The 17,665-nt window shown below is 35.6% G+C and overlaps 2 protein-coding genes across 3 annotated transcripts in view; both read left to right on the forward strand.

The window, feature by feature from the left end:
- The window catches only part of pxylp1 (2-phosphoxylose phosphatase 1), a 152,356-nt gene that overhangs the window by 106,462 nt on the left and 28,229 nt on the right, over positions 1–17,665 (forward strand). The window lies entirely within an intron of this gene.
- LOC135771844 (stonustoxin subunit beta-like) lies at positions 11,097–17,628 on the forward strand. Its single transcript, XM_065282221.2, has 4 exons — positions 11,097–11,638; positions 13,780–13,908; positions 14,061–14,120; positions 15,640–17,628. Exons 2-4 carry the CDS (start codon positions 13,863–13,865, stop codon positions 16,170–16,172), a joined length of 639 nt encoding a protein of 212 aa, XP_065138293.1. The 5' UTR covers positions 11,097–11,638; positions 13,780–13,862; the 3' UTR covers positions 16,173–17,628.

The following is a 17,665-nucleotide window of genomic DNA, read 5'->3' on the forward strand; positions in this document are numbered from 1 at the left end:
ATGTTTTCAATACATTTAAAATAAAGAAATAATCTCAATTTATAATTTTTTTGCAATTTATTCGCTTTTATTAGTACCATGTTTTTAACACCACTGTAGGTGTGATCTGTTGGCTGGTAGAAGAGCTGGGAATGGATGTGGATATCTCAAATATTAATATGGCTAGTAAATGAGCCAATATAACAGGGCAGGCGTCACGGGTGGGCATTCGTGGCTTATACCCATAGGTGTCATTTACACTGGGGACGCTGGGGACATGTCCCCACCACTTTTTGAAAGGACTGATTTTGTCCCCACCACTTTTTGGAAGCATTTGGTTAAAATGTTCTGAAAAATCAAGCGAACCAAGAAATGTTAAAAGTTTATTTGCACAAAATAAAACATGCAATGCTTTAAAATGTAAGAATTTTTTGATATTTTTACTGAAAACAAGACAAAAATACTAAGATTTTTTTCTTAGTATTTTTGTCTTGTTTTCAGTAAAATATCTAAAAATTCTTAAATTAAGATGCTTTTTCTTGATGAGCAAAACGACCCAAGAAAATAAGTCTAGTTTTTAGACCAAAAATATCAAATTTAAGTAATTTTGTGCATAAAACAAACAAAAAAATCTGCCACTGGGGTAAGCAAAAAATCTTTAACATTTTTCTTAAACACTAAATTCAAGAAAAATTCAGGCAGATTTTTTTTGCTTGTTTTACGCACAAAATCACTTAAATTTGATATTTTTGGTCTAAAAACAGGACTTATTTTCTTAGGTCATTCTGCTCATCAGTACAATGCATCTTAATTTATGAATTTTTAGATATTTTTACTGAAAACAAGACAAAAATACTAAGTAAGAAAGTTATTTTTTTGCAGTGTGGCCTACGTTATGCCCATTTTTGATGTGCTAAATATTTTTCCCATCCTGCTGTAATGTTTTTTCATGTGTCCCCACCACTTTTTAACACAAACTGACGCCCCTGCTCATACCCTAATAAAGTTTTTAAAAAAGGAAAACAACAGTGACATGGTTTAAAGTATGGAATGCATCCAGTAAGTAAGCAACACACGCACTGCCAGTTATGAACACACACCCGGAGTCGTGGGCACCCAGCGCCCGGGGAGGAGCAATGGAAGGTGCCTTGCACAAGGGGCCGGCCGTGAGACTCGAAACGACAATTTTCAGGTGACAACCATCGCTACCTCGTAATATGTCGGGATAACACATGATTAAACTTTTCGAGCCATTATGCAGGCTGAACTGCGGCAGATACAAGTTTATCCATCATCTCTCGAGTGCATGCACTTACTGCACATCATCTACTGATAAAAACCAAAAACGGCAACCGAGGCCCGATAGATAAATGTTTACAGGCATTATTGTTATTCAATATATATTTAATAAATGTGAAATATACATAGAGGAGATAAATATGGTGAGATTTAACGCGATAGCGCTGTGGGTCCGTGACCGGCTGTAGACTACACTCCACCCCCGGCGATAATGGTACGTTCCAGGCGCAAACGCAAACACAGAAATGGAAAATTAGAATAAGTCGTCATTTTTCTGTTTGTTCCAAAACCTGAAATTCTAAAGCAACAACCTAAACACGTAGAATTGAAAATTAAACCGAGAGACAATTTTCCGTTTGTAAAGTACCCATGAAAATTGAAAAATGAAAGTTGGAAACCCATTTTTCATTTGATTCATTTTGATGGTGCAAATTGAAAAAAGAACTGAAAAGCGTTACACGGACCGTTGAAGTGTCCCTTTAACGCGGTGCGTAAATATAATTCCATAATGTCCCAATCGGTCCGTCATGCAGGTCGAGCGCTCCGGGTGTGCGTGCTTCACTCTCCGTGCCCACGGCTTTCATCTCCCGCGACCCGCGCTCATGCGTCAAGAGACGGACGTGGAGAGTGAAGCATGCCCGCCGTTTCGGAGCCCATGACGGAGCGATTCCCGCTTCGCCTTCGCTTAGAGCGACTTTTAGCTGTTAAGTAATTTCACAATGAATGTAGGCTATTACGGAGGAAGTTAAATGTTTGGTAATATTAATAACACTAATACTTATTTGTGTTTCATGACATATTACTGAGTAAGCCATTAAACTTCATTATATGAGTGTGTAATTCCTCTTTAAACTAATCTATGTGAAGTAAACTGATTAAATTGCCATTTCAGACTACAAAATACAACATGTCACATTTAAAACAATCACATTAACTTATAAAACATCTTACATTTTGAGATTTAAGACTACTGTATGGTTATCCTAACTTTAAGATGTTATTTAAGACAGTTTCTTTTTCGAGAATTGGAATTCTTCTTAAGTTTTTTCTTAAGAACATACTGTACTTAAGGAAAAAAATAAGAACTTTCTTAAGAAGCTTTTTTGAGAATACAAAATGTTCTTAACTTTTTTCTTAAGCTTGAATTTAAGATAAAAATGGCAGTTAAGAAGATTTTTCTTCTTAAGAATTTTTTGTGAATCCGGCCCCAGGGCCCGTATCAGAGCCGGCGCCAGACCATAACTAACAGGGGGGCACTCGGCTTCCAACAGGGGGCACGCAATAGCAACAATAACTTGCAGAAACAAGACATTAAAACAACAAATACAGCAAGCACACACTCATACAACTGGTACAGACTGTCAGTTCATTTCCCGTATAAAGTGCAAAAGACCACAAACTATGCGCAAAACTACTGAACTTCGACTGCGGCGTGAGCGCAAGCTGAGCTCCGCTGCGCTCGCGCTACTCGACGCAACAACAAACCGCCCTCGCGCGGCGCAAGCCATTGAAATGAATGGGCACAGTGCACACCACGTCCTAGCTTTAAAAATGCCGCTTTACCATAATCACGTCGTAATGCTGTTAACGGTCTATAGCCACACTTCACATTTAAGCTTACGTAATTTAAAACAACGCTAACTTACCTTTAAAATAGCTGAAGACGGCGTGTACGAACATAAACTTCCTTAAAACAGTGTCCTGTCAGTAGGTCCTGTAGATTTGTAAATTCCACCTCAACCTCTAATCTCTGAGTTTGAGCCAGTCTGTGTTTGCATGAAGTCAGATGAAGCAGGCGGTGCTGATTCGTTCTAAATGTTCTAATATTCATATTTTACACGATCCATAAAATGCCGCGAATAAACACGTTGCTAGTATCAAGTCACAAATATGCTAAAGACTTAAGACGGGTGAGACGCGGCAATACATCCAATCAGAGAAACTGGTCTATTTTAATTAAAGAAAACATATATCAACTATATTTTCCTCATTTGATTACATTACAAGTCATGAAACATTCAATGTTTAATTTATTTTAATTATTCTTGATGTATATTAAATTAATAAAAACTTTGTAGGGGGGGCACAACAACCTGTTCGGGGGGGCACTGCCCGCGAATGCCCCCCCATGACGCCGGCCCTGGCCCGTATGTATAAAAAAAATCTCAGAAATGCTCTTAAGAATAGTCTTAAGCTATGACTTAAGTGTCAAAAAATTCTTAGTAAGGAGTAGGAGCAGTCTGAGGTTAGGAGACGTTTATAAAGAAGCTGAAAGCAACTTTCAGTAAAGTGTAAGACTCATTCTTAAGTGCTGACTTAAGTGCTGCAAACTGAGGACTACAATGATTTCAACCTAAAATGGCCGCCTTTAAACTCTGAATCAGCCAATAGAAAGCCGGCAATGTTATACAGTCACAGCAGCATGTGACACCATAAATTCATGAATCATGAAGACATTACAATTATATTAGTATTTTAATTTAAATTTGCTTCAAGAAATGTTTAAAAATATTACAAATAAGTACATGCATTTATTTTACACTATTTTGCACTATTTTAATAAAGTTTCAACCTGTTAATGAAATATACAAACGTAATGCTATTTTAAAAAAAAAGTTAAGATGATGAATCACATAATTTGATTTTACTCACAAGCTGTTTATAAAAAAGCCTAAAGTTTGCAAACACTATAAATAAAAAATACTTTGATGATCAAGCCTGAACAAGATGATTAAAGTAAAGTTGGATTTCTCCACTTAAACACAATTATAATTTTTGCCATCTTTGTCACTTTCACCATTGGCTTGCTCAATGCTAACATTATGTTTTGGGTCAGGGTTTTATACTCTATTAATATCACTTTACATGTAATGGTGTAATGGTGTACATACTTAACTTTTTTGGGGGTAAATAATGCTATTGTAGATTTAATTTACATTTTATGGTATTTTATTTAGCTGTCATAAACTGTAAAACGTAAAAGTGGCTCTACTTAAAAAACTTCAATTGGTAACACCTAATATTTAAACATTTTTAATTATTTCACTTAAAATCAGAAAATGTAAGTTGATAAAACATCATATTTTTAGGCCTTATCAGTAATTTGATCCAACTTTTTACAATGTATATTTTGCAAATTTATAAAACATTTAAGTCTGCGGTATTGATAATCCCGTAAAAAAATCTTGGTACTGTGTAAGCACTTGAATAAGTTTCACTAATATACATCCATTTTATACTTTATATTATATTGTGTAATATAATATACATTGTATAAAAAAACTATACTCTTTATATTTCATAATTTTATAATTATATATTAAAGAAATACATTTGAATGAAAGTAATCTTAACACATTCTTTGTTGTAAAGTGCATGATCTCACCTCTCTGCTGCCCTCTTGTTACTCTTAACTAAGTTAAGAGACCTCTCCAGCTCTCTTAAATAATTTAACTTCTTAAGTTAAAGGAACACGCCCACATTTTGGGAATTTAGCTTATTCACCGTATCCCCCAGAGTTAGATAAGTCCATACATACCTCTCTCATCTCCGTGCGTGCTGTAACTCTGTCTGACGCAGCCCCCGCTAGCTTAGCTTAGCACAAAGACTGGAAATGCATGGCTCCAGCTAGTATACTGCTCCCAATAAGTGACAAAATAACGCGATCATTTTCCTATTTATGTGATTTGTATAGTCAAACCGTGTACAAATAACAAGGTGATATGAGACACAGCGATCTTTTAACAGTATACATACTGAGAACTATATTCTCTGAAGACGAAGCACTGCCGCATGGGCGGAGTGATTTGCACAACTCTGACCGAACTCTCTGCTCCTCACCAGGGGCTTCTCGTGTGCTGCGAGCAGATCACTCCGCCCATGCGGCAGTGCTTCGTCTTCAGAGAATATAGTTCTCAGTATGTATACTGTTAAAAGATCGCTGTGTCTCATATCACCTTGTTATTTGTACACGGTTTGACTATACAAATCACAACACATAAATAGGAAAATGATCGCGTTATTTTGTCACTTATTGGGAGCAGTATACTAGCTGGAGCCATGCATTTCCAGTCTTTGTGCTAAGCTAAGCTAGCGGGGGCTGCGTCAGACAGAGTTACAACACGCACGGAGATGAGAGAGGTATGTATGGACTTATCTAACTCTGGGGGATACGGTGAATAAGCTAAATTCCCAAAATGTGGGCGTGTTCCTTTAAAGACCTAGTCTTAACACTTAGGAGACTTTATAAATCAAACATATTCTTAAGTCTAGGCATAAAAGTAAAATTATGTCATTCTTAGAATTTTGACACAGTTAAGACAAAAATTTTACTCTGAGTGGCTTTATACATACGGGCCCAGGGCCCGTATGTATAAAACTTCTCAGAAATGCTCTTAAAAATAGTCTTAAGCTATGACTTAGGTGTCAAAAAATTCTTAGTAAGGAGTAGGAGCAGTCTGAGGTCAGGAGACGTTTATAAAGAAGCTGAAAGCAACTTTCAGTAAAGTGTAAGACTCATTCTTAAGTGCTGACTTAAGTGCCGCAAACTGAGGACTACAATGATTTCAACCTAAATTGGCCGCCCTTAACCTCTGAATCAGCCAATAGAAAGCAGGCAACGTTATACAGTCACAGCAGCATGTGACACCATACATTTATGAATCATGAAGACATTCAAATTATATTAGTATTTAAATATTTTAATTTACATTTGCTTCAAAAAATGTTTAACAATATTACAAATAACCATTTTGCACCATTTTGATTAAGTTTTTAACATGTTAATGAAATAGACAAACATAATGTTATTTAAAAAATTAAGATGATAAATCACATTATTTTAACTTCACTCACAAGCTGTTTATAAAGAAAAGACTAAAGTTTGCAAACACTTAGATAAAAAATACTTTGATGATCAAGCCTGAACAAGATGATCAAGTTAAGTTGGATTTCTCCACTTAAACACAATTGTAATTTTTGCCATCTTTGTCACTTTCACTTTTGGCTTGCTCACTGCTAACATTGCTAACATTATGTTTTGGGTCAGGGTTTTATACTCTATTAATATCACTTTTCATGTAATGATGTCACTGCAATCTTGTAGATACTTCACATTTTTATTGTAGATTTTATTTACATTTTATGGTATTTTATTTACCTATCATAAACTGTAAAATGTAAAAGCGGCTCTACTTAAAAACTTACTTCAATTGGTAACACCTAATATTGAAACATTTTTTATTTGAATTATCTAACTTAAACTGAGAAATTTAAGTTGAAAAAACATTACATTTTAGGCATTATCAATAATTTGATCCAACTTTTACTTTTTACAGTCAATGTTCCCTTTAAGCTGCGCGCGTGCGCGGCCGCGCAGGCCAGTCAAAGTGGCCGCGCAATAGATTTGTCAGACCGCGCACATTTTTCAGACCGCACATAAACATTGATGCATTTGCTGTTGTAAAAGAATTATGCTGCGTTCCAGGCAACCTGTAACCCGTAACTCACGACTTCAAAACCACGACTCACGACTTTGAACTGGGAGTACATCGATCTAGTACGAGTTCACGGGTGGGAAGTCACGGGTTTGACTGCCGTTCCAGAGCACTTTCACCGGTAGAAGGTTGTAAAAACACGAGTTACAGGCTACCTGGAACGCATAGGGTCGTGAGTCGTGGTTTTGAAGTCGTAACTCACGGGTTTAAAAACCTGCCTGGAACGCACCATTAAGAGAGAGAGAAGGCGAGTGTTCTAGAAGGAGAAGAAACGTTCAACCAATCGCTGATCTTGCTACGGTGACAGACACTTTTATGAGCCAATGGTAGCAGCGCATTCAGTTCACACAGGTGCCGCTTCCAGCACACGTCACGAGCACAAAGTGAGAGCGAGTCAGATGAGCAGCTGCACGGGGCGATCTCAAGAAACTAAAATATTTATTAAGAGGAAAAAGTGATTCAAAACAGTGATTTAAAACAAATTATTGGATTCCTGAAGTGATGTGATAACTTGGAAAAGCTGTCGCTAGAGTGAGGAGAGAGCAAAATACTAGAGAATTAGAACGGAGGCAGATTCAGAATCACAGAGCATCAAAACACTGCGAATGAACTTCTTCTTTTAAATAAGAAGTTAAAATGTATGCTTTGGTAAGTTATATTCTAAATATTAACTTGACATTATGCCATAAGTGTTGCAAATTTGGCAGCAAACTATGAGTTTTATTAGTTTGTTTACATTGGCCGTTGGTATATAACGAACGAGCTGAAGCTATTTACATTTGAAAGTTAACAGTCAAGTAACGTAAATGTGATTAAAAAATAATATATGCCTGTTGAAACCCTGAGTTAGGTTGTTATTTGAAATGTTTAAATGATGCTTATTGATAAATCTGTTGAATTGAAGATTAATTACTGTTCTGCCTTGTGTTTTTACAAGGCTGGGTTTTTTTGTGAGAATTGCGAACATCTGTAAAGTTCTCCTGCTCCATCTTGGACACGCGAGGCAATTAAGTATATACTGAAGGTGTATACAAAAAGGCGAGACAACCAGAACTGTGCTTTGAATTCATCAGAACTGGTAGGAGGATATTTTTCCTTTTTGTTTCGGACAACTACTAGGACGTGAATTCGCTGAAACTTCATTTTCCGTATTTTCTTGGATTTTCTTCAAAGACACTTACTTTGAACGGAACTATTTAAACTATTTAAAGGAACGGTCCTTTGAACCGTGTCAATTGATTCATGAATTCAACCCAACTGAGTCATTTAAGTGAATCATGAATTTGGATTACAAACAAAATGAAACAGTGTTACACTTTTACAAGTATTTTATTTATTTATTTGCTCTGTAGTATATGAGAACTGATTTTCAGCTTGAGTTGAACGGTTCAATCTGCTAAACCCAGGTACCTGGTAAATTAGTATTAGGATTTATTGCATATTGTTTCTTGTATTTGAGATTTATATTCCTAAAGCAAGATACAGAAAAGAGAAACACTTTCTTAAATTAATATTTTCAATATAAATCTACAAATAATCAGAAACCAAGACTCTGTGTTGATCTTTTACTTACCTGTCATACTGCTCTCCTCTCTCCAGTAGCCGTGCCTTTCTCTTCTGATACACAGGCCCACATTGAACATTATACGTGTGTATACACTAAACCCCGTTACACGCTACACTGTCATCTCTTTGAATCTCCTATGGTTAACGCAAGCTCGTGATCATTTTCGGCAGGTCGTGTGGTTGCGAATTGCTCACAGTACTGAAATGTGCACTCAGAAAAAAAAGAATTTGCTCAGTGCTGAAAAAAATTAGAGGGAACATTGTTTACAGTGTATATTATTCAAATGTATATACATTATACATTGCTGTCTTGATAATCCCATAAAAATTATTGGTACTGTGCAAGCACTTGAATGTGCTTTTTTTCACTTATATGAATCTTATACCGTATATTATATTGTGTAATATAATAAACATTGTATAAAAACCCTATACTCTTTATATTTCATGTTATATAATTCCTATCTACTGTCTATATACTACTAACATGTATTTATTGTACATTTTCTGCTCTGCAACAACGCAACAAGAAATTTGTCAAAAGTGCTATAGAAATACATTTGAATTAAAGTAATTCCACAAATTCTTTGTTGTAAAGTGCATGATCTCCGCCTCTCTGCTGCCCTCTTGTTACTCTTAACTAGGTTAAGAGACCTCTCCAGCTCTCTTAAATAATTTAGGAGCTGAGACCTAATCTTAACACTTAGGATGCTTTATAGATCAAACTTATTCTTAAGTCTAAGAATAAGAGTAAAATGACGTCATTCTTAGAATTTTGACACACTTAAGACTAAAATTTTACTCTGAGTGGCTTTATACATACGGCCCCAGGTTGTTAGCAGGTCATACTTAAGCAATATCGCTTGAGTAGGAGTGTGATATAGCTCTATATCATCACGGCTGATTAGGCCAGAGGCACGAGGCCGCAGGTTCGACATATTTCCTATGGTACCAAAAAAAGTTTTATTTTGTGGCACCATACTTACAGTAGCCTACTAGTTTAACTCCTCATGTAACAGTCTTTAAATAGGGAAAACACGGAAGTGTTTGGTGGATTCCTTGTTTGGTACCATAGGAATGAATGGGTCTAGGCTAAATGCTAACACATTCACGACACGCTGTACAGTGCACGCATTGAAAAAAGATAGGTATGTATTAATTCGTCTAAATTGAGGTAATAACATAGTTTAATATGGCAAAAGGGTAGACTATTGCTTTAAGCTAGCCTATAACTATTCAGATTTGAAACATCTGAAAATAATCCTCCTGCCCTAAAGGGCGGTTTCCCGGACAGGGTTAAGATTAATCCAGGACTAGGCCTAAATTATATTAGCACATTTATGTAGTTTTCACAGACATACTTTTCAAATAAAGAATACTGATGTTGTATTGCAGAGATAAAAAAGGATCAAAATCATGATACTTCTTTTACAGCAGTCATTGATTTTTGCAGTCATTTATATTTTTCTTTTTGTTCTGCGTTATAATTAACACACTGGCAACTATTTATAAAGTACATATACAATAACAGTACATAGTGGCTTTACATTTCTGGAAGTTTAAAGTTTTATTTAGGTTGTCTCATTAGCAGACTGCATGTTCACTGTAAATTAAATCTATTGTCTCTCTGTGTTTCAGAATACATCAGATACAAATTATGTTTAAGCATGTTGAAATTTAGTGTGATTCTCAGACTGCAATTAAACATTTGAACAATGTTAGACTATCAGTTTTGATAGTATTAATTGTAATATGAACATAAAACTGAAAAAAGCTTGATAAAATAGTTCACAGTAGCTTTCGTTCTCATGCCTTGTTAGATTTTTATGTTTTTCTTATTCCCCTCACTTCTGCCTGTTATTTCCTCATTTCCTTTGTTTATCAATCCTTACTTTGGATCTGCTTTTTTGCTACTTTAATTCTGAATCTTCTCCTTTGTATTTTCTCTATATTCTGTTGCCTGTCTGACTTTTTTCAACCTGGAAAATGACTCTAAATAACATACAGTAAGTGCGTATGCTATATTTTTCTTAGGCTTTCAATCAATTGATTAAAAAGTTATATCATTTTAATATATACTGTACATACACATTGACATTGTTATCTGTGTTAAGGTCTAAAGTTTTTAAGCTATTAAGAATTGAGAAATAAATTGTAAATTTGGTAGAACAGTTGTTTGATTTTTACCTGATGATAGACGTATTGACTGACTGTGTGTGGTCAACAGTGCCACCTGCAGGCCGGAACAGATACTGTACTATTTAACACAATCAAGAAACTTCACGGCTGCTGAAACTATACAGAATTAATCACAAGTAAAATAAGCCATGAAAACAAATTAGAAGTAATAATAATAAATGATTAAATGATTAAATTTGAGAACTAAAACGTTTTCAATCCTTAGAAGATCAGGGGCTTTTGAGTCTTTGTATCTAATAGGAAATCATGAAACTGGAAATTGTGACGACATGTGATCAAATAGAAACTAATTATTCTTTTTTACAGTCTATGATTTTTACACTTAAAACGCAATGCACTTGAAATACCAGAATTTTAATAAAGTCAAGCATTAAGTCCTTTATGAATAAATAAACTGCGGATTCTGTTAGGATATGGGACGATAATTTATCTAATTATTTATTTAAAAATAATAATACAATTTATATTTTGTGTATACTTCTCATCATTATGCGTTCCACACTCTTTGCCAGTAGATGGCGGGAACGCACTTTTTACGTTGATCTGTCCATAGATATGTATATAAAGGCTAGATGGCTCAAGGCGGAGTCAGCTGTGTCGTCACTTGGCGGCCATCTTAGGTCAGTGCTGCCATAGTGCTGCTCCCTGCTGCTGTGGACGGAAGGTGAGTGACATACGCCAACTAAAATGCTCGTAACTTGCTGAATTCTTGACGGATTTACAAACGGTTTGGTTTTTTACAAACGTTATTAACGTGGCTATAATTCTGGATGCTTTAACATGTTTCATGAATTTTTTATTTATTTTTAGTATACGTATTCAGTGTCATAGGTACATCTTTGACGTTTATAACAAACCAATCCGTTTGAAAATCGGTAAAAAATTAAGCAAGTTATGGTCATTTAAAAGTACCTGCATCATTAAAACTCAATGCTACGAGTGAGCGAGCGCCCTGTCCTAAGATGGCCGCCAAAATGCGGACGTTCCACTCAATTGGCCATCAGCGCGGACGAGCCATCTAGCCTTTATATACATATCTATGGATCTGTCAGCCACCATTAACTCCAGAAGAAGAAGAAATCTGACACGAATGACGACAGGTAAGCTTTGTTGCTGTTGTCTTTGATTTGTACTGCGGTCTGAAAAAAACACCAAATTGTGAAATGTTTTTTGAAAAAGTTTTTATATCACGTGAAAGTTGGTTTCATGCCATTTCCAAATCTGTTTTATTTCTTTCATGACTTGTCTGTAACAAAAGTTACTTCATCCAAGTTAACTCGCATAATGCACCCTCTTCTAGCCCACTTTAAAGTCATGTACTTTGTACTTTAAAATTCTCTTATTATTTGTTTTGAACAATGCACTGCGCTGCCGCACATCAAAATAAACACGTCGATAAACAGGAAGTGAATTATTGGAGAAAGTGAAAGTAGCACATTAAAGCTGTGTCTGAAACCGCTCCCTATCCACTATATAGTGCACTATATCGGGTGTCGGCCATTTTGTAGTGGTGTCCGAAACCTGAGTGAACAACTTCATTCCCTACATTCATTCACTACTTTTTACCCACAATGCACTCTGATTTTGAGGGTACATTCGATGTACACTCGTTCACTCATATTTCCCATGATGCAACGGGAGACGAACGCGTAACTTGAATCAGCTGAAGGATACTGACAGTAAACACCAAACATTTTCTTGTTGTCAGTTATTTTCTACTTTTTGAAAATAAACAAATGAAAAATAATTGCGTTATCTTTTATTTTAAATCTAATACACATTTTTATTAAACAATAAACAAACAGCAGTAAATAAATATTATAAGCAGTTGTTTTGTTCTCTTTATTATCAACTAATAGCCTACAATAAACATGACAAATGTGAAAAACAGTAAGAAAGTAAACTTTACCATTTCACAGCACAATCAATAAAGCCACACAGGTGTTTTTGATTAATCTCTGCGACAGCTCTCTGACGCATGATATTTACGTCAGTGTCCGAAATCGCTCACTCATTTTCATTTGCTTCATCCCCATATAGTGGACTCAACTGTCATTCCCCATATAGGGAATAGTGAATGAGTGAACGAGGGAACGGTTTCAGACACAGCTTAAATGTAGGGTGTCTAGACAGACACATGTCAGGATTGTTGGGGGCATTGACGAGGCCAGAAATTAAACCGAGTGGACCTTGGTGAAATAGGGTGGACCTCAATACCTACTCCCAAATTACATTATTTTACAATATAGTAGTGGTATTACATTATGTTTTTAAAGGGGACATTTTACAAAACTTTAAGATGTCAAATAAATCTTTGGTGTCCGCAGAGTACATAATATATTAAGTTCTAACTCAAAATACCATATAGATAATTATGTTAAAATTGCCACTTTGTAGGTGTGTTCTTTAAATGGAAATGAGCTGATCTCTGCAACAAATGGCAGTGCTGTGCTTGCATAGGGCAGATTAAAGGAAAACACCACCGTTTTCAATATTTTACTATGTTCTTACCTCAACTTAGATGAATTAATACATACCTATCTTTTTTCAATGTGTGCACTTCAACTTTGCCCAGCACTTTGTAAATGTGTTAGCATTTAGCCTAGCCCCATTAATTCCATAGGATCCAAACAGGAATAGAAACCATCAAACACTTCCATGTTTTCCCTATTTAAAGAGTGTGACATGAGAAGTTACACGATTAAGTATGGTGACACATAGGGCTGTGCAAAAAATCGACTGCGATTATCATGCGCGTGTCATCAGTAAAGCCGGTTCCGTGATTAGAAGTAAATCGCCATCAGCTGCTTTCAGATGGAGCGGCATTTATTACACAGACCCGTAGTTCACCGAGAAGCTAGGCAAAATCGCATAGATAATCGGAATCGATTTTCCTCGATTATGAACCCGATTTTGCCTAGCTTCTTGGTGAACTACGGGTCTGTGCAATAAATGCCGCTCCATCTGAAAGCAGCTGATGGCGATTTACTTCTAATCATCGAACCGGCTTTACTGATGACACGCGCATGATAATCGCAGTCGATTTTTTGCACAGCCCTAGTGACACAAAATAAAACGTGGCGTGTTTATTTATTTATTTTTTGCTGTTTAAAAACGAGAACTATATATTGTATAAGGGAAGAGCACTTAGTTTGCAGCACTTCGAACTCAGCGCACAGTAACATCATTCAAGCACCTGTGTCTTAATTTAAATACGCATCCTTTAAATCTGTTGTCCAAGGGAGGACGCCCTGAGTGCCTTGTGCAGCCTGAAGAGGACCTACTGACCTATTGCTACTCTCTTTCTCTCAATCTCATCTGAATATGGAGCCGTTCTGCAAACAAGACACAGAAAAGATCTCTGATAAAGGTGACGTATCATTAATTTACTCTTCACCACCTTTATCTTCTTTACTCTATTATCATGTAGAAATGCAATGCACATCAAAATTGAATGTGAAATTATTCAGACATGATTTAAATGTGCAATATCAACCATCAAATGTCTGTTCTTTTCTAAAGATAATAGCACAGAAGTTATTCCCAACCCTGAACCCAAGACCAGAGAAGAGTTCCTCCAGTGTAAGTTACAATAAACATGAATACTTTTAACTAAATCTCTTATTATAATCAACCAGACTAAATTATTACACCTGAAAGTCTTGAAAGTGTTGGCTGCTCTCTGTAAGCACTAAAACTATTTTTTTGCCACACCTGCAAACTACATCTGCACTAACTAAACATATTTTAGTAACACTATGAAAGTATTCAGGTATTATGTATTAACATTTGTTCTGTTAGTTAACTTGAACTGACAATAAATAACACTTCAATAGTACATGTTAATTAATATTAACCTAAACATTTTCAACTTCAAACCTTAGTTGGAACTTGAACAGCCAACAATCAACACTTATGTCAAATCAAAAAAAAAAAATATATATATGTTGTAAAAATATATATTTATATATTTATAGTTTTTGCTATAACTTTACACCATTTCCTATTTCACCTCATCCTCCTCATATGTCTATATTCACATACAAGCAAGTCTCTCAAATTTATCATTAAAATGTCGTGAGTTTGCAATGTTTGCGCATGATGGAGATTGACTTCCTGTGGAGCTGCGCAGACCGACTGGATTATGACATCACTGAATGATCAGCACGAATTTCTATCAATGGCTGTTCGTGTCTGTGGCACGACTTTCTTTATCGTGTCATTTTATATTTTGTTTTCTCATCGTTGTTTTCTATTTTTTGACCATTGTCGCTTGGGGTTTGGGTTAGAATCACTTTCTGCGACTTCCTAACCCAAACCCCAGCTCTAACCCCAACTCCAGGCGAGAATAGTTTTAAAAGTGGACGAAAAACATGTAGAAACCAATGCAAAAAATAACATCCTAACGCAAACCCCGGATCTAACCCTAACCCCAAGCGACAATGATTTAAAAATAGGAAAAAAACGAAGAGAAAACAAAATATAAAATGACACGATAAAGAAAGTCGTGCCACAGACACGAACAGCCATTGATAGAAATTCGTGCTGGGAAGGACGAAAAAGACATTCGTTTCCAGAGACACGAAAAACAGCGGAAATTCGTGTCATCAAACACGAATAAATTAATCAAAATTTTTTGTTACTATAACACGACTTCCCGTGAGACTGTGTTGAATATGTACAGTGTGCAATGTCCTAAAGAGTTTAAATGGTCAAAAGCAAAATCATAATTCGTTAACTTGGATAAAGTACTCTGTATAAACCTAAATTGTCAACCTATAGCATTAGCCAACAAGTATTTTGATATTTTATTTATTATTATTATTATTTTTTTTTTTTAATGTATTCCCATTTGTTTAACCATTTTTACTACTAATACAATGGTTAAACATGGTTTCACTATAGTAACCTTTTCATATTTGTAGTAAATCATCAAATTGGTAAAATTTTAAATCCTTTAATTTATATATATATATTAGTGTGTCATTTTTTTTTAAACAAAAATGAGAGCTGATTCTCTCCTACAATATTTGATGTCAACAATGAAGTACACATGAATATTTCTTTGTGTAGATGCAAATTATTTGTTTCTGTTTTCCAGATTCTCTTCGTCTGACGCCGGATACGAACACGCTGTATAAGCACCTTCGACTGTCTGAGGGGAACAAAGTGATCACATTTACTTACACAGACCAGCAGTATCCCGATCATCCAGACAGATTTGAGTGTTGTCAGGTGTTGTGTCGAGAGCGCGTGTGTGGACGCTCTTACTGGGAGATTAAGTGGGGTGGTGCTGTGCATATATCAGTGTCATATAAAAGCATCCGTAGGAAGGAATGGGGTCATGGGAGTGAGTTTGGGCGTAATGATCAGTCCTGGAGATTGTACTGCTCTGACTCCAGATTTTCATTTTGTCACAATAACAAATGGATAAATCTCCCTGTAGTGTCCAGTTCTTTCAGAATTGGAGTGTATGTGGATCACGATGCAGGAATTTTGTCTTTCTACAGCGTATCTGACACCCAAATGACCCTCATCCACAGCATCCACACCATGTTTACTCAACCTCTCTATCCTGGGTTTACAATGGTTTCCGTTCATTCTAAAGTAACGCTGTGTGATCCAACAATATAGATTGTACAGAAATTAAACAAATTGTATTTTCTAATAATATATATTTTTATTTAAACTCAGGGGCTTACTTGCATTATACTTAAACGTGTGAAGCGCATTCTTCACATACTTCATGTTTCATATTTTCAACAATTGCACAATTAATGGAGATATCCAGATACATGTCAATATCCAGAACTCTTTGATCCACACGTCAACATTTGCACAATATAAATGTTAATGTATAAATTAGATGAATGTTAATTTATGAAAATAAACTGGGTCTTAAAGGGGACATACAATAAAAATATGACGTTTTCCATGTTTACGTGCTTATAATTTGGGTCCCCAAAGCTTTTCATCAACCTAGAAAATGTGATAAAGATCAACCCAGTAAGTTAGTTTTGGAAAACCATTCTCTGCAAGCATGTGAAAAAATAGATCATTGAAGTCTGGCTTCCCTTGTGATGTCAGAAGGGGACAATACCACCCCTTCATCTGAACTATCCATCCAGTGCCATTTAGTGCAGATCAGCTCATTTGCATTTTAAAGGACACACCCAGAAATGGCACATTTTTGCTCACACCTACAAAGTGGCAATTTTAGCATGATATAATACACTGATTCTTGAAACGTGAAAAGTGCTAATTCTGTTGGAAATGAATAACATTTTCATGAAGAAAAAGAATCAATGTTATAATCAGGGGGTCCTTTGCACATATGTAAGGTTCTTTTATAGGTTTATTTTTGATTAATTAAATGATTATATGCTGGCCCATTGCCTACACAATCAGCTATCCTCGGTTAAGAGATAATCATTTCAACTTGATTAAAAAAGCCACAAGTAATAATTAAATTGAATAATATATTTACCACATGAAAGATTACATTGTAATATGTATTAAAACTACAAACAGTGAGTTTTGAACAATATTTACTATTATTTTGTGATTGCTCAAAATGTGTCCCACATATTCGTCACCACCGTCAGATATTTATAAAAAGCAATAAAATCAGACAACTAAAGGGGGTCAACTGCATTCCTGAGGACCCCATTTTCAAACCTTCAGCTTTACTGCATGCTTCAAGATCACTCAAGCTCCTGTATGTTTGATAGTTTCTCTTAAACTTGTTCATGTTTTTGGACACTGCTACTGTGACAACCATCAACACCTTCATCTTTGTGTAAAAAATATTAGATTAGATTATGAAATAAATGTATAATTTTTAAGAAGAGGTCTGAAGTAGCTAGCACAGAGGGGAAACAAGATGGCTAATGTGAACAACTCATCTATTTCATGTGAATGAGTAGGTTTTTGTCACCACCGTCAGATGTCACCACCGTCAGGTTTTCTGTCTGTTCTGTCAGGTTTTATGTATTTTAGAAAGTTATTGATTTTTGTTCATCACAAGGCTCAGGATTTTAATTTTTTGGACCAAATATTTACATAAAGTTTAAGCAAGAAGCCATTGACTTGAGTGGTATACATTTTTGAATTGTATGTTGTAATGA

Source organism: Paramisgurnus dabryanus, chromosome 8 (assembly GCF_030506205.2).
Source record: "Paramisgurnus dabryanus chromosome 8, PD_genome_1.1, whole genome shotgun sequence".
NCBI classification, from domain to species: Eukaryota; Metazoa; Chordata; class Actinopteri; order Cypriniformes; family Cobitidae; genus Paramisgurnus; species Paramisgurnus dabryanus.